General features: G+C 39.2%; 2 protein-coding genes and 1 non-coding gene across 4 annotated transcripts; 2 read left to right on the forward strand and 1 right to left on the reverse strand.

Moving 5' to 3' along the window:
- The first annotated feature begins 617 nt into the window (after positions 1-617).
- Positions 618-4468, forward strand: LOC116253033 (probable xyloglucan glycosyltransferase 5). Its single transcript, XM_031627747.2, has 6 exons — positions 618-721; positions 858-1961; positions 2298-2606; positions 2698-2988; positions 3075-3188; positions 3283-4468. Exons 2-6 carry the CDS (start codon positions 1245-1247, stop codon positions 3916-3918), a joined length of 2067 nt encoding a protein of 688 aa, XP_031483607.1. The 5' UTR covers positions 618-721; positions 858-1244; the 3' UTR covers positions 3919-4468.
- A 4625-nt stretch (positions 4469-9093) lies between these two features.
- LOC116252102 (tRNA-specific adenosine deaminase TAD3) lies at positions 9094-15331 on the reverse strand. 2 transcript variants are annotated; one of them, XM_031626171.2, is made up of 10 exons: positions 15097-15331; positions 14857-14908; positions 14679-14749; positions 14260-14381; positions 13811-13893; positions 12749-12851; positions 11467-11937; positions 10750-10889; positions 10497-10660; positions 9094-9632 (listed from the first exon to the last, which is right to left on the reverse strand). In XM_031626171.2, the coding sequence occupies exons 1-10, from the start codon at positions 15185-15187 to the stop codon at positions 9625-9627; spliced, it is 1305 nt and encodes a 434-aa protein (XP_031482031.1). In that variant the 5' UTR covers positions 15188-15331; the 3' UTR covers positions 9094-9624. The 2 variants fall into 2 exon arrangements, with proteins under 2 accessions (XP_031482031.1, XP_031482029.1); XM_031626169.2 differs by lacking the exon at positions 9094-9632 and having other exon boundaries at positions 9659-10660.
- A 1512-nt stretch (positions 15332-16843) lies between these two features.
- On the forward strand, positions 16844-16914 carry TRNAG-CCC (transfer RNA glycine (anticodon CCC)). The gene has a single exon. It is a non-coding gene; the product is annotated as a tRNA-Gly (tRNA).
- The last annotated feature ends 1411 nt before the right edge of the window (positions 16915-18325 follow it).

An 18325-nucleotide genomic window follows, 5' to 3' on the forward strand; every position in this document is an offset into this window, starting at 1 on the left:
CATTTCATCTGGCTCTGGAGCTCCCCACGGATCTACCATGGCAGCTTAACGCCCCATCACCTTCATTATGCCTACCAAGTTGGCCAATAATCGTGATGAATGGGAGCTTCGTTGTCACACAGAGTTCCTGGTCCCCCGCTCAGTTCGTTTCTGTGATTAACCTTTCTAGTTTTCCTTTTCTCCCTTGATTCTTCATTGGTTTGACATACAAGCTAAATGATAATTTTTCAAGATCTTGGCACAATTCTTAGAGTGAAATCACGAGAATGATCGTTAAAGTTTACCCATCTATCTATCTTATTGGATACATTAAAATCTATTTTTGAAAGCATGGAGTTCAAGCCATGTCTAACAGTCTGGTTAGGCTGGAAGAAACACCATTCTTTTTCAATTATGAGGGAAAAGGAAAAGAAGAAAATTTTGTGTGGGACCAAATAAACTACCATAGTGAACTCTCGTTTTGTTTTCACGCATGGGAGGGCACATGTTCATACACATGGCAGCCATTGTATGCATGACCATGTAACATCTGATGAAGCCCCTCTCCATAATCATTCAATATTTTAACTTTAATTACTCTTGGAAACCGTGCCATTTAGTTTTCTTTTTAAACTATTGACACTGTTGCAGAAGCTCTCTGCTAGTCCACTCTGTTGTGTATTTAGAGAGGGGGCAGGGATGCAGGAGGTTCTCTCGGAGCTACAATTTGGCGAAGATCGAGGTGAGTGGGGATCCGCATTGCTCATTCTTTACTTTCTCCCTTTCTTTCTCTGGTTGTAAAGACATTATCCGAATCTTGTGCTTAACCTCTAAGTGGGTCTTTTGCTGACGCAGTAATTACTTTTACATTTAAACAGTTTTTGGCTCGGTGGGTGATGCTCTTTTTGACCTCTTTTACAGCATGGTAATGTAGTTAAAGGCGTTGTATGGATGTGGAACTGGCATACACATGGTTTTGGAGTTTCATCGCCTGTATAATACTTGCTCCTTCTAGGGTTTTGTTGAGGGGGACATTGCAGAGAAATCTTGGGCATCCCCACTTTCTGTTTGCCCAATGTGCCTGAGGGTGCAGAGTGTGGAAGAAGAAAAGGGGAGATCTGTTTGGTGGTTAATGGTGGGGTTTGCAGGGGTAATGCTAGTGGGATCTTGGTTGTAGGCTGATCTTCCTGGTCTGCAACTTGCGTTTTTTTGCATTCTGGGGGGATTTTGTTTGCTGGGCAGTGAGAGAAGTGGGAGAAAGAAAAATGGCACCAAGCTTTGATTTTCCAGACTGGTGGTCTAAGGAGACAAGGAAGGGTACTCCTGTTGTGGTGACAATGGAGAACCCCAATTTCTCTGTGCTCGAGCTGGATGGGCCTGAAGCCACATTCCGTTCGGCCGAGAAGGATCGCGGCAGGAACGCGAAGCAGTTTACTTGGGTCTTGCTTCTCAAGGCTCACCGGGCTGTCGGCTGCGTCGCTTGGATGGCCATGGCCTTATGGGCGCTGCTTGGCACAATTCAGAAGCGCTTAATCTTCCAACAGGGAGTGGTGGTGGAGTCTGAGAAACCACATAAGAATAGGCTCTTTAGATTCATCAGAGCTTTCTTAGTGATCTCTCTGGCTTTTCTGGTTTTGGAATTGGTCGCCCACTTGAATGGTTGGCATTTCTATAAGCCCAGTTTGCATATGCTGGATGTGTCTGAGATCCAAGGCTTTCTGCACGCAACTTATTTGTTATGGTTGACGTTTCGGGCCGACTACATTGCTCCCCTCATTCTGGCGCTCTCAAAATTTTGTGTTATTCTCTTCCTTATTCAGTCTGCAGATCGAATGGTTCTTTGCCTTGGCTGCTTCTGGATCAAGTATAAGAAGATTAAGCCTCGGATAGATGGTGATCCCTTCAAATCTGAAGATGTAGAGCAGCCTGGGTATGAGTACCCTATGGTTCTCGTTCAGATTCCTATGTGCAATGAAAGGGAGGTAAGAAATGGAGTCTTCTTTGTTTCCCATATGCATTATGCATTGCCCGTTTGTCTCAAGTGTTGCAGTTACACTCCTTGTATATAATTTTTCTAATATATTCTTTTGAACACCAGAGACAACCTTTTATATGAATTACTAAAGAATTTCAGTGTCAATGTGATAGATCTAAAGTTTACATTTCCAGGTTTTACATTTGGCCATAGTTTAATGGTAAAAACGGTTTTGGGGTTTTGAGCTTTCTACAGATTCTTCGAGCAAAATCAAATTGTACTTTTGCTAACCACTGCAGTTCTGTTTCTTTTGTGTTCTGATTGTGAAGCTTTATTGACACAGGTCTACGAGCAATCAATTTCCGCTGTCTGCCAGATTGATTGGCCTAAGGACCGGTTGTTGATTCAAGTTCTTGACGATTCAGATGATGATAGCATTCAGTGTCTGATCAGAGCGGAGGTTATGAAATGGAGCCAACGGGGTGTGAATATTGTCTACCGGCATCGTTTGGTAAGGACTGGCTACAAGGCTGGTAATCTCAAGTCCGCAATGAATTGCGACTATGTCAAGGCCTATGAATTTGTTGCCATCTTTGATGCGGATTTCCAGCCAAATCCTGATTATCTTAAGCAGACAATACCATATTTTAAGGTTCGCTGTTGCCTATTAAATGTTCTGCGGTTTTCATTGTAAATTTATCAAGTAGTTCTAAGTTCTAACTGTAGGTGTCCCTTATTTGTAGAATGATCCGCAACTTGGGTTGGTTCAGGCACGATGGTCATTCGTGAACAGTGATGAGAACTTGCTAACACGCCTCCAGAACATAAATCTCTGTTTTCACTTTGAGGTTGAGCAGCAGGTCAATGGTGTTTTTCTTAACTTCTTTGGATTTAATGGGACTGCGGGTGTGTGGAGGATCAAAGCCCTTGAAGAATCCGGTGGTTGGCTTGAGAGAACTACTGTGGAGGATATGGATATTGCTGTTCGAGCCCATCTAAATGGATGGAAATTTATCTTCCTGAATGATGTTAAAGTACTACACTTTACTCTATGCTTCTGATGCAATTCTAGGCATGGGAATTAGTTAGTTCTTATATGTCTGGTTGCGTTTGTTGCAAGGTCCTTTGTGAAGTTCCAGAATCTTATGAAGCATACCGTAAACAGCAGCACAGGTGGCACTCAGGCCCAATGCAGCTCTTCCGATTATGCCTCCCAGCCATCATAACTTCCAAGGTTTTCTTTCTCGCCATTGTTGTGTTTGTTTTGGTTGATCAGTTTGATAAATAGTTTCTCTAAGACCTTTATGTTTCTTCCATTTTTAATGCAGATATCAATATGGAAGAAGTGCAACTTGATTTTTCTTTTTTTCCTTCTGAGGAAATTGATTCTTCCCTTCTATTCTTTCACATTATTTTGCATTATTCTTCCTCTAACCATGTTCATACCCGAAGCTGAATTACCTTTATGGGTGATCTGTTACGTTCCTGTTGTCATGTCATTCCTCAACATTCTTCCTGCTCTCCGGTCCTTTCCTTTCATTATTCCCTATCTTCTCTTTGAGAACACGATGTCTGTGACCAAGTTCAATGCAATGATTTCTGGGTTGTTCCAGTTGGGCAGTTCTTATGAATGGGTAGTAACCAAAAAAGCTGGTAGATCATCAGAGCCGGACTTGCTGGCTGCAGCTGAGAGGGAGACAAAGAACTTGAACCAGCAGCTTACTCGGGGGGCTTCTGAGAGTGAACTTTCAGAGCTGAACAAGCTGAAGGAGCGAAAATCAGCTCCTTCTAAAAAGAAGATCAATAAGATATACATGAAAGAGCTAACTCTAGCATTTCTTCTCCTCACTGCGTCTGCACGAAGCTTGTTGTCGGCTCAGGGCATCCATTTCTATTTCCTGCTTTTCCAGGGTATTTCCTTCCTCCTTGTAGGTCTTGACCTGATTGGCGAGCAGGTGAGCTGATGCAATTCAAATGGTTGACACCTAGAAAAAAGTGTTTCAGCTCAAGAAGCTCATTATGTACACCAATTGCTCAAGGATGGCAATACATATCCATTTGGGTGTTCGATTCTTCACATTTACTGAAGACAGGTGAGAAAATTTTCCATCTGAACAATAAGCCTTTCTTGTTCTAGCCAAGCGAGGTAGTACTGCAAGTACCCATGTAAGAATTTCCTCTCTTTTCCCGCCTTAGTTCTCTGGATTGCTCGAGCCTTTTTTGCACTCTTTCTCCGTTATACATAGGCATTCATCTCTCATGGGGTATTAGGTAGAACTGGTTTGTATTCTTGTTTAGTTGTGGTTGTGTTCAGATTCGTTTCCCAGTATGTACCTAAAGGGTTCAGCCAAAACCCAGAAAAAGAAAGAAAGAAAGGGAAGAAGAAAAATTGTGGAAGAAGATTCAAAATTGTGAGAGTTGGCTCTGGTTCTCCAATCCAGAAATACTGAGATGTAAACAGTTATCTGTAAAATCAGTTAATTGAGTTGAATTTAAAGTAATTTATCTGATATACATTATGTCTTCTGTGGGTTTTCTTATCCTGTTCTCAATCTGAGGGCCTGAGGCTATGCAGTATCTCTGGTTTTTCTCCCCCATCTTCTGTGCTATCTGGCGGCTGATTGGTCCTCAAGTTTCCTGCTATACTTGACATCTCTCCGTCATGGTTAAAACAGTGTAGCCTTGTGGGGAATTGGCTTTGGACCATGTGGGGTCCTGCTGTCTCTCCAAAGATTTTCTTGCTGATCTTCTTTCTAATATTCATTATTCTAAACTGAGTATAATACTGATCGTAAAGCATCCGATGTTCTCGTAATTGCTAGTTTATTACAGTCGCTTTCCTGAATTAAATTTCAAAAAATTCGTCCCGCACATGTGAGCATCTTCTGTGAACAGTCTTCAGTGGCCCACCTGGCTGTACTACTTGAGCTGACCTGCCAGAGATGCAGGTCATGGTGATGACCTTGACAATAGGCAAATCATCTTCGTCCACCTCTGGGTTGCGTGGGACTGAGATTAACTTTCCAGGCGCTAAGTCCAGGGTTAAAACTGTTCATACTTTTCTCAATTTTGATCTGTTTCTCCATGTTACTTTGCCATTTTCGTCTCAGATCCTTTTTTATCAGGAAAAAGAAAATCTCAAAAGAAAGAGAAGTTTATCGTCAGGCGTAAAACTAACTGGCATGACGAAAAATAAGTAAAAGAATTATGACATTCACGTACATTAAAATTGTCAACATATTGTCTATAATGCGATAAGGATTTAAAAATTCACAATATAAATGTTTTTTTGCTATGTCACACAAGTTCGAATACGGCATTTTTTTTTCAAAGAAAATATGAGTACGGGTAGCAACTCCACCTTTTCCTAACATACCGCTCAAATTTGTACAAACCAGGCGCATGAATGCGCTTGGACAACATATGCACACCAGCACTAAAATTACCAACAAAGAAACAAACACTAGTGCAGGCACCAATTTTGAGCAGCAGCCGTGTTTCCGCTGAAACTGTTTGTTTAGCAAATTGAAAATGTAATCTACAAATCAATTTCTGAAACTCTTAAAGGAATATCCAGTTCTCAACTCTCATATATAAGAATTCAACAAAAGAAAAAATGAAGCCCATCAAGGTACATCCAATTAAAATGTTTACGGAAAAAAAATCAGGAAAAAATCATTTGAAAATCTCTCCATAACAAAAATCTCGCTATTTTACCGTGATTTTTTTTAGAATTAAAAATTTCTTAATTTTTAAAATTTTAAAGGTTTTTTTATAAATTTTTAAAAATTATTGAGATGGTTTTAAGGTGGACAACTTTGCCAAAAAAAAAAACCCCGAAAAAACCTCTCTAATACTTTCCCGAGAACGATATTTGTTAAACCCACAATCTTGAATCAGCCTAACAATAATTTTCATGCCAATGGCGTTCTGTCTTTTACTGAATTTTTTAAAGTTGGTGCCACGCTTCAATTAGTGCCAACAGCGTGCAGCATGGACATTTAAAAAGAAAAGTTGCTAGAGTTCATGGGGTTTTAGTACACCGGCTTAGGCAAGTGACTAGTAAGTGTTCGAATGGCACAGACATTACGCTCCTTGTGTCAATGATGAGAAGCGATGCACTGGTTGACAAGAAGAAACACAGGCTTTAAGGCGAAGGAAGCTTCGGCTCCGGCCACTTGGGCAGGAGGAACTCCTTGAGCTCCCTCAATTGCAAGTTGCTGAGAAAAGTTGAGCATCTTCAATTGTTTATCGTTTCTCACATGCTCATGCTTTCCCTCCCTCCTATTAAAAGGCCACCAACATCAGTCATTTTCCTAAGCATCGTGGGTTCTGCTACACAAGCGGAAGACAAATGCATGTTACACCTCTCCCTATGTGAGCCTGACGTGACAGTAACACTCTCAGGCAACCATCACAATAATTCTTTTTTCTGTCTTTCTAGAGCGCCTTTGTTCTTGAAGGCAATCTTCTTCTTGACAACATTAAGAAGATATCCATGGCTGGGCCGACTAAAGATTCGTTGCTTGGACTGCAGTGTGAACCGCCATGGCAGCCGGAGGATCCAGCAATCTGACCTTTTTGACGAATTTCTAATGTGTAGGACCACCTTTTTTTCTTTTTCTAAAAGCACGAACGATAGTAATTTGGTGGGGAGCAGCATCTAAAACGTAAACGTATAGATGGGGTTCTTAAGGAGGAGCCTCTGCTGGCCAAGGTTGTTCTTTCTTGGGAAAAAGAAATGTATTGATTTTTTTTTTCAAAGAAAAAAAAAAGTGTTGGCAAACTAACAGTAGATTCGCTTACCTTTCTAAGTTTGTATTTTTCTCCAAAAAAATCTGGAGCATGTCGGTTGCTATTTTGCCAAAAGACGAGCGGTTTTATGTAGATTCAAGCTTCATTTGGAGGGGGATTCAATTCAAGGAGAAATTTTCTGATGCATAAGTTTTATTACACAAATAAATTTTTGGATGAGCTAGAAGTTATCCTACTGTCCATCCAAGCGAGAGATGAAGTGCCCCTAAGATTTAATGTTGTTGGTACCAGCGGTGGAATGTAGAGATATGATCATGGGCCATGGCCCCACCTCAGCGAATTGAAAAAAAAAATATTGAAAAAATTAAAAATTTTAAGTTGTGCCATGTATTGTTTGGATTGGAGTTCAGTTTGGTTCCACCCGAATCCAAAGGTTGGATTATTTGGGCTGTTCATGAAAAAAATCCTCACTTCATCCCTGACTATAATGTATCATGGGTTCCAATCTACCCATTTAAGCTATGCCCCTCAAAGTGATAACTAAATTATTATCTCTATTTTGAAGGCAAAAGCAGTTTTCTTTTTTCTTGAAGAGGAAAATTTTTCCTTCCTTTTTTAATAGAACTGTGATAAAAGGAAACTATGATTTGGAGGTGCAATACTTTACCTGTTAATAGATCCTGTAGGAAGAGAGAGAATACCTCCAAAAATAAGGTGAAGTTTCCTCCCCATCCAACCTCTCGCCGTCGCCGATGAGTTGCTTCTTCGGCTCGCATAGTCTTAAGGCTCTCGTGTTCTGCCAGATCAAATTTCTCTATCTAAAAGAAATCCAAACTATTCTTTGTCATTTTGAGAACTGATTTGACTATTATCCTATAATATCCACTACAAAAAGGGTTTCCCATTTGTACTTTTTCTATGGCGCGAGTGACTTTCATTACAACCTTAGGTAAACTTTCTTTGCAACGAAAACCGTCGGGTTGAAGTTTCCCAGCAGTAAAAGTTAAAGGTTAGGTAAAAGATGAAAAGTACAAATTTGACCCATCTTGCTTATAATTTAAGGAAGATGAAAAGTACGACCATGCTTATTGACCTTGCGCCGCTTGGGGGTGCGTGTGTGTATGCATGTGAAAGCAGACTGGTTGAGTTAAATCTAATTTAACCCCATGGCATGTAAAAAGTTAGAAAAGAATAAGTAAATAAATCTCTGTGATGAAGAAATCAAGCAATTATCTCTGTAATGAGTTTGTTTCCCATGCGCAGCTCTATTTTCCATCTGATATCCCAAACAAGTGGCAGAGAATAGCATGATGCACGTTAGAATCTATGCACCAACGGCATGCCCACTAAAAATCTTATAAAGCACGTCTAGAAGCAGAGGAAAAAACTCGTAGCAGGAAAGCAGAGTAGAAGGAAAGAGAGGCACTCTCCTACCAAAAAAGTTCTATGTGAGCATGTGAAAATCAAGTTGGAAACAGAGAAAGAAGTGACGAATGCTTGCCCAATCGCCATGTAAGGGTCTTTTTCGTATTCGGTAGCCGGAGATCTCTCTGTAAAAAAGTCTTTTGTTTATTCAGAAGCATGAGAAAAAGATGGTAGCTGTTTGGAGTTTTCCAATTGTCCGTTTCTAAAGCATGACCAAAGCAGCAAGATAAAAGTCAAAGTTTACATTGAGAAAAATAGAAAGACCTGTATCTGAAAAATCCAATGGGCCAAAATCCATGTTATGCTGTTGGCTTCGCAAAAACAGATATGTTGTCACTTGTCAGTAAATGGATAAAGATGAAGAAAGGTGAAGGCAGGAAGAGAAGAGCTGGCTCGATTTAAGTTACTGCCATGTTTTTTTAGTTTCAAATTTTCTTCTTGAAGGTCACATCTGCAACCTTCCTTGGACGGAATTATGGATTTGTATGTGTGAGAGAGCCTCATAATCAGCTTCCAAATCATACTTTTCTAACATGTAAATAGAATGTCTGGTAATTTTTCAGTTTCTTTTTTTCATAATTTCCGTCTGCCGTCATCGGTATGACCGAACGGGAAAACCTTTCATTTAGAGACCCACCATCAACAACATTTTAACAATCGTCGCCTTAATTGGTGGCTTGAAGGACAACGTTGTGAGCATTCTTAGAAAGACATTTCAGGACCCAACATTTCATACAATGTTATTCATGCCTGACTTCGGAGAGTTAAAGTTCAGTATTATATAATATATCATAAATGCAATTTAGTAAGTTCATTGTATAAAAGGAAATCTAAAATGCCTCAAAAGTATTTTGAGTAAAGTGAAGAGATAAGAAACAACATAAAAAGGTGTGATTCCCTGAAAACTTCCAAAGAGAAAAAGGAGAACATTTTACTTTTTGAGCAAAAACCACCTATCATTTAAACTTGAATACTTACTCAAACAATGGGAATCCGACTACAACTACAATGTAATAGATTAAAATTCGATCTCACATGTAATTCAAATGTATCCTCTCGGCAGTTTAGTTAGTGGAAAAATGTTCTGGCCTGGCCTGGACTTGATAACTGGGTTCGTGCTTCTGCAAACACCATTCTGATACATCAGAACTTACTCCTCGCAGCACAAATTTTTTGATACGTAGCTGAACATTAGACGGACCCTCACCAGATTATGCCAACAAAGACGTACATAGGATATTTAACTTCTAACCTTCTCACCATGAAGTCTGATATCCTAGCTAGGTGGACAAAGCTCTCGTTGGCTTCAAAAGCAAATAAGGCCAACCAAACAATTGCAGTAATCATGTGGTGGGCATGACTTCCGCTTTTCGGTGACAATGAACAGTTCCAAACGTTCAACAGAAACGCCTCCGATGCAGCATGTTGCCTTTTGAGAGATCAGAGGAGAATAGTTTTATGCTTCATCACATCCTTCTCCAAAACTTTTGTTACGTTTCTGCAGGACATGCAAGCACACCATTAAAGATGACCAACAAGCAGTGAAATAACATGATGGACTATTAGCTTCCCGAAAAGAAAAGCCAGTAGGTGGTAATATTTCACCATTAACGAAGAATTTTACATAGATCAAGCCAGTCTAGCATATTAAGTCTGATTGGGGTTGACATAGTGCCAGGGTACACAAGCAATGGACCATTCAAGGGTTTCTTCAGTTTGTCATCACCGGTCCTGCAAAATCATTCTCATGCAACCCTGGTCAACCCAACCAGAACTGTCACGACAGTCCTGCCGTCACTATGAATTTAATATAAAATCATCCAACCAGAAACTGCTGGGCACCATGATCCTTTTTATTTTTGAGAATTTAGTAGAGGAAAACCCGGTCATGGACCTTCACAGGAGTAATGGTAAAACCTCACAGGTCCTCTACCCAGGAGATAATGCCCAGTTTTGGCTCATGCAAGGAGTTGTGCCTATGTGAGTGTCCACCTGAGAGCCATCTCACTACAGATATCCCTTTAACATCTTGTTAGGCTATAATCAGAAAAATGTGGGTTGCAGTTGTACACATTATCTAGATGGTGTAGCATGAGCATTGCACTTTTTCCATGTATCATTGCAACAAGGAGAAAAACAAACCCTGTCCGTATCATGTATGAGAGATAACAGGGGCGAAGCTATCAATTTCTCATTAGGGGGGCCAAACTATCGTTTCACAATTTTGACAGGCATCGAATATAATTTTTCAAAATTTTTATGTAAGCTAAATGTTTTTTTTTAATTACATGTAGGCGGCCCTGTTGGCCTTCCCTTGGCTCCATCCCTGATTGTTACGATGAGAGAAGAAAATCTACAGCACCTGCAAGTACATCATTTGGCACCAGAACCCTGAACACAGCATAATGATGGTTTAAATTTTTTTCTCCATGCAACCGATGAACAGTCCCTAGTGCACCAGCTCCTGAATTTGGGAAAGCAAAAAATATGCGTTTGATCCTCTGATGGAGAAGCGCCATGGCGCACCTTTAATATGAAACAAACGGACGTTCAATTAGAAAGCAAGCAATACGCAGAAGAAGAAGAAAGGCCTTAGCAGAATGTCAGTAACATACAAGCAACAAGGCTCCCATACAAGGTACGCATCAAAACCAGTGCAAAGATATGGCCGTGTTACATGAACTGTTTCTGATGATGCACAACCATTAGCTAGTGCTGTAGCATCTCCACCTGTTGCAATTACGGGGTTATCATCCTGCAACACGACAGAAATGTGTGAGTCATGATGACATCACAATTCAAAAACATAATATGGACAGTCTGATAGAAGATACTTAGAATACAGTTATAACAAAGTTATGAAAAATAGCAATAACTCACTTCTGTTTGGATGCTTACTGCCCATCGATGCCATCCCAATCGGGTGAAATAATGGTGGCTAAGATGGCAAAGAAAGGGAAAAGGATGATTGGTAGAGGATAGCTGGTGGTGCAGGAGTAGATACAGTTATAGATGGCCAGTGAATAGCAAAAGTGAGTGAGCTGTCAAAAGTCAAAAGAAGAGGATGGAAGTGGAACCACCATGGAGGGTGAGGTGGTGGCAAATGACAGGCTAATGGAAATTGTGCTGGCTATGTGATCATTTCAAACTGTCAGATAAAACTTTAGCTTCAGTGGTTTTTTTTTTTTTAAAAAAAAAGAAATACTTCCTTTGAAAAACAACTCTGACTTTTTTCCGGCCATGTCACTTATACTGAGTCCAAGTTCTCTATTAAGCAATGATCTCTTCTAAATTTACCATATTTTCATGTCAACAGGATCGTGTAAACTCACATTTGAAGAATCTCTCTTTTGCCTTTTGGCAGTTAAATTAGCTGGGATCTCAAGGTCATCCTTGTCAATAATCCTTTCACCAGGAAAAAGATCCCTGTCTCTTGCAGCAGCCAGTTCAATTGCCACTATAGCAGCATGGCGCAAAGGGTGCCATGAAGAATGAAATTCAAGCTTTTCTGAAGAATTTGGAGCATGTGCTTGCTCTTGCTCGCTAACCCAGCCCCATGGATTCAGACAAGAAGCAGCAGCGCAAGGTAGAGCTTCACCATTTAAATCACAACTTGACAGCTTTATCATACCACTATCCATCTTATTAGATTGAGAATGTTGATCACCCATCATCACTTGGGATCGAGTGGTCTGCTCCGAAGTGCATTTTGTTGAGAGAACAGGCATTGAACATGTCTGATCACGTGCACAGGCAATCACCTGCCTCACCAGAGGATCAACAATGACCGCAGCATTGACGACCTGCATAATCGAAAATTTGAAAAGTTCTATGCTGATTAAGAAGAAGAGAACGATAGATGCCATCTTCAGATTGCGGTCTTATAAGCAGCTGTAAGCTCATGAGCACACAAAAAGGTCAGATAGGGGCATAGGGCCTGTTGTACAACAGTTATTTCATATAGCTACGCAATTTGATGGGACCTTTAAGCAAATATAAGCAAAAAGGAAAATTTAAAATGAAAGGCCACCAAGGGAATTATTCATTCCTCCCATCTGGGCTTCCGCAGGGTGAGGGCACAATCAGATCAAGCAGTTTGTTGCGGTATGAAATATGAATAGCATTGCTGTGGTTGCTAGGAAGGACAAACAGTGGGTCAACAAGAGAGGCAAGGTCCTCTCACTAGATAATTCTGGAGTGAAGCTCCAATAACCAGCCGTATCCAGCATATTCTGCAGACACTTTTTTTTCATTGTTTCTAATAGGAAGTGAGATCTATCTCTAAGTTCCACTTTTGAAGGGCCAGTCAATAAGTAATACTGTTGTAGGCAACACTTTTATATTGATGACAAAGTGTCAAGCATTGGTACTCTATGAAGAGATCCAAGGAACATTTTATATGCTAGAGATTTGAGATCTTTGGCTGGAAAGAAACCTCAAAAGCAAGCTATTTGGCCTACTCAAAGTATAATGGACGATAATTAGTCCCTAAGAAACGAGTAATTCATAAGCAAGAAACAAGTAATTCATAACAATACAATTTTCTACTGATGAGGACTGGACATTTTTGGTGACTAACTTGAATTCAAAGTTGAAATTTGAGGGAAAGAGTACCTTCTTCATATATGAACCAGATTTTGCCAGCTTTATGGCAAGCTGCATGAAACTAGTGACGATGCTTGTCTCTTCCTCATCAAGCCCACATGTCCCAGTCCTACTGCAAATGGAAGCAAGAAAGAAACATAAGAATTAGGTGGACAAACATAAACAGGACTAGAGATTAGCAAATTTACAATGTTGAAATATTAAAGACGAAGTTCATCTGATTTAACCAATCACACCAAAAAAAGAAAATGAGTTAGGCTGTTAATCCATTCATAATTACAAACTGGCCTCTGACATCAGCTTATTATGGAAGGTCAATCTTTAATCATGTTTTTTAGGGGGTAATTCTTGTTAATATAAATAACTAAAAGCAGCTCTGTGGTACTTCTTCTTGGGATTCAAGAGAATAACAAAAAAATTGATAACCTTTACCACATTTAAGAGTTTAAAACAAGGGTACTTATTTCTACCAACTAAATATGCCAGTGAGATGTCTTATAATCTAATTTTCCTTTCTCTTTTTCCTGAAAGTACAAATTAACATTCTTTTAGACTTCTTCCACTGAGCAAATGAATTAAAATCTTAACCTTACCGTATTTCTCTATTTTAGCTCCATTTTGATAGTTTTTGCATATTAGAAGCACAAGAAAATAGATGTATTGAATGTCAGTATAGTTTAATAAGCCAAAACATTACTCAATTATCATCATGATTTATAAAGTTTTGCCATAATTTAGTGTATAAAGGTTAGTAAATAGCATCGCCTTCACAAATATGATAAGAAGCAATTGTTTGTATTGCAACATGGTCAGGGCATAAGCATATCTTAATATTTCAATAAAAGTGAAGATTGCTGTAGATGGATGGAAACCATCCAAAAATTCAATGTGTAGTAATAAATGAAGCTGGGCTGGTATCGAAATGAGTTGATTGAATAGCCACAGGATCAGGATTTGTCATATTGGAAAAGAGTACAAAAGAACAGATAAAAGTTCAGTTTTGAAAAGAAACTTCTGAAAGGACTAGGAAAGTGGCACAAAGGAGCAGATTTTTATGAGTTCAAGACATACTCAATAGGTGGATGATATGATGTTGGCCAGAATTTGCACTGTTCCTCCCATTCTTCTTTTGTTAAAGCAGCATATTTTGGAACCTGCAACAGCATAAGTTTCACTAGATTAAGCAATCACTTTTCCTTATGAAAGTGCTACTCTATATAGATGTAATGCAGGAAGATTGGAGTTCAAAGTTAGATCACATTGCAAGACAGAAGAAAGTTAGAAGGAACAAATATTAAGCAACCTGCCCACAACAAACATCGTATAACGTTAAGCTTTCATGAGACAGGCCAAAATGCTGAGTAGTTAACAATATCCTAATAGCTTCAGTACTTGATAAAATCCCTATTTATACATGTGCTAAGATTCTAGTTTAGTTTCATTTTTTGTTGCATATTTTATTCATCGAGAAAAACATCAGTCGACAAATATCACACTGAGAATAAAAAAGGATGACTCACTCTCACAACGAAAGGATGCAATTTATGCATGTTTATCAGCTCTACAACGTCACTTGGCATTTCCAGTAACTGGTCACCTTGTTCGTGTGGCTGACATAAAATCACCGTTAATTGAACATTTCCTGCCAGACCAGAAGTGTCACCTTTAAATTAAAAATATTAAGAGAATCGATTAAGGATATCTGAATTCACTGGCGATGAATTCATCTGATCATGAAATCTTATAGGCTATAGTTCATAAAATTTCTGGCAGAAAGCACCAAATGTGTGCAGAATATGGTTACCCATTTTCTGTTAGGACCTGAAAACTAAAGACACTTTGACTAACAACAGCAAACGTGAAGTTGCAGAAATGTAAAAAATCATATTACAAAATAAAAATACTAGCAATTCAAAATGGCTCTTGGAGATGCATATACCATCAACCACACTTCTCCGCACCCGCTTCACATGACGAAGATTCTCAAGTGGGGCTATTTGATTTAGTTGCCTATAAACCAAAAAGCGTTAAGCAATCAACACCAATTTCCAACAAAGCACCATGAGGTTTTCCAGTTACAGATTTGTAAGTACCTAAGGTTACGTACACACACTAACCTTACAAAAGTGTTGGCTAACTTTGGTTCTATAGTAACAGCAAACACATTCACTGCACAAAACAATAGAAAAACTGAGCCCGTCGGTGAATGCCTCAATGGCACCAAAAACGCAGAGACATAGTTGTTCCGAAAGAAGAACAAACAGAAGAAACAAAAACCACTTAACAAATCATAACCAGAAGCAAACAAAAAGGAAAAAGAGCCGTGACGAGTTTAAATTCACAAGAAAATAGTTTACCACATGTTTCTCTATCAGAAGCTGGTAGCTGCCCAGGAACAAAGACCGCCTCCCACTTCGTTCTTCCCTCTCCCACCTCTCCAAAAGACATTTGTCAATATTGTTGGACCTTGGGCCTGGGTCCGCCCGTAACAAGCAGTATGATCCTGGCGTTTCGTTAGAGCGAGAGAGAGAGAGAGGGAGAGGGAGAGGGAGAAGAAAAGATACATGGGAAATGGGGCTGACGGAAGCGGAAAAGACGGTAAAGAAAACTGCAAGGAATTCAACCGGTCAAGGGAAGGCTCAGACTCGAGGGACCAACATCAGCCGTCCGATCTAGAGTGGATGGCTAGCGTTTTAAACAAACGACGGACTTTGCCAAAACTTAGCCCGCAGCCTAAAAACGAACCTTCATTCTACCAACTCATCAAACATGAACAACAAATGTGCTCGAGCTTTGAACCCTACTGGACCAAGATTCCGATGCAAAAGTTCCGTGCTGAACTTGAACCCAGTTAATAACCGGTCAGATATTAGCTATCAAAAAATTGACTAAATTATTTGTTCTATTATAATTAATTTAATGAATTAAATTATATCTATATTAATTGATTTAAATAATTGTAATCACATATTAAAAAATTTATAGATTTAGACTAAACCAGCTTATTTTGCACATCTTTTACCAAACCATTTTTGTGCAGCAGAAGCACTAGAAGCATCCCGACTTGGCAAGGCTACATCTGCTAGGCTAAAACTTGAGCCACAAGGTCAACGGCTCGATAAGCCCAGTAAAAGGAAACCCATGTTGTTACAAAAAAAAAAAAAACAAAGAATGCTTGTTTGTTTTTCATGTGTTTGCAGGAAAAAAAAAACTAGTTTCACTTCTTTCCTTGTGTTTGATTTGTGTTGAATAACTTCAATGGGTATCAAGCAAAACAACACATCAAAATGGTAGGGTCGAAGCTAGAATTTTGTTTTTTATAAGACACTAAATATATACTTAACAAGCAAGTCCACTCAAATCTATGAGGCAATGACCTGGGTCTCGTAGAGCTGTCCCATGGACCTAAGTCCACACAAATCATACTATCAAATTAAGGTTTGAAGTGAGTTCTACTGACAAACGCCATACGGAGACCCCATGTATCTCCGCAATATAACTGAACTATACAAGTGCAAATTTAGAAAAATGAGGAACAAGCTTAATGTTTGTAGGGATATTCGGATTCAGATCACATACTTTGTCAAACTGCTCCCAAAGAAAATCGGACGTCAAAACAAGTTTCAAATTAGCGTTCGAATTTGGATTCACTTTCAAGTAAACATCCTACATTTTAGAAGTCAAATTTCGACATGCCATAATGCAATTCGGATTCAATGATGTATCTTCATATTTGGATTGGATGTTAAAATAAAAGTCAGATTCTGATTGTCAAGTTAAAATCAGATTCGGATACAATATATATATATATATATATATAGTTTGCCTTTCAATTCGAATATATATGCATATTTGGTAAATCAGATATATCCTGTTTAAAAAATGAGATCCATTAACAACCCCAATGAGCGTCTGCTGGATACCCAAACACATATTCACATATTTTTGCACCACAAAAAAAAGGACTAAGGTACCAATGGTTTTTCGCGAGAAAAATGTGACGACATTGGAAAATCCAACAAAGAGCAACACAGTACGTATAGCAAAAATAGAAAGAGCCACTTACGGGGAACAAAAAAAATCATCTCAAAATAAGACAGCAAAGCGCATCTGGTGTAGTGGTATCATAGTACCCTCCCACGGTACTGACCGGGGTTCGATTCCCCGGATGCGCAAGCCTTTTCCCCACACTCTCCGCATATCATGTTCTGTCTCTTTCTTTTTCAACAGCATTGCTGTTAGTTCTCGAATCCAAATTCTATCAAACTCTACAGAGAATTACCATCTCTTGGCAGCCACGGAAACAAACACAAGAAAATATTTTCACCAAACTTTTTGATTAAGACCAGTGATCGCAGAAGAACCAGAACAGAATCAAAATGGGCCAAACGTATGGACGCTTGTAGGAAGACGAAGAAGCGAGGTGATTCTAGGTTGCAGCGAAAGAAAAGGCCGAGAAACTTACCGAGGACAGCAGTCACAGCACCTCTAAGCAACTGGGTATTAGAGATGGACCTCTTTGATGTTGTAAGCTCGTTCCATATTAATGGTCGACCTCTTAACTCCTAATGACGCTAACGGAACCTCCTGCTCATGTTTTTGCTTTGATTGTAAAGAGTGTTTGTGGCTTTATATTGAGCTGCAACAATTGATATCCATAGGATGAGTTTGCAATGAATTTATTTCATGAACAGGAACAAATCCAACGTATCCTTGAGCTGCCAACGTCACTCGAAGATTATTTGCTAATAGGGATGTCAAAGGATTGGATTCGAGTAGTATATCTGATTTTGTATATTCAAATTCCAATTCAGATTTAAACACAAATAAAAGTTTATTCCAAATTAAAATCTGAATCCAAATTCACAATATGAACCTAATCTGAATTCTATTTTTAAATTCACAATTGATTCTGAATCCAATTCTTCGAGTGAACCAAAGCACATTACGATATGTTGAGAACCGACTTTCAAAATGGATGGATGTTAGATATAAGACATTTCCTAAAACTAAATCTGAATGCAATTCCAGTTGTATGTCTACTTAAATTTAAGTTTGGGTCTAATCAAATGTCACTTCTTAAATTCGAATACAACCCTATTTTGTATTGGATGTAATCTTTTTTTTCTCTGTATTGGGATTTTTTGAAGTAATTCGGGCAGATGTCTGATCCCACTCAGATTTATTGACGTCCCTACTTACTAAGCTTGCTTTGTAGAATTTCATCGTTGAGAAGCTTGTCTCCACAGTTGTTGCTGTAAAGGAGGTTACTGTCCTTAGCATATTATTTTATACTGCACATCCTGCTTCAGGGCCGAACTAATTTGTTCAACCATTCCGCTCTTCTACTTGTGGTTGTTACATGGAAATCAGCCTTCGACATTTTCACGCGGTGCTTACTCTTCCACGAAAACAGAAACGGAGATTTCTTATGTACTTCATTCCTGGTATAAGATGGCAACTTGGTTTTCTCTACTCGGAACACTGGTCGAATCTTTTGCAAGTTGAAGTGCAAACTCATAATGCAAGTTGCATGCTAGCGCGGTCTGGGTGAAGGTTTTTCCAGAAATACGGGGATTTCAACCT

The sequence above is a fragment of the Nymphaea colorata genome, chromosome 4, assembly GCF_008831285.2.
Source record: "Nymphaea colorata isolate Beijing-Zhang1983 chromosome 4, ASM883128v2, whole genome shotgun sequence".
NCBI lineage: Eukaryota > Viridiplantae > Streptophyta > Magnoliopsida > Nymphaeales > Nymphaeaceae > Nymphaea > Nymphaea colorata.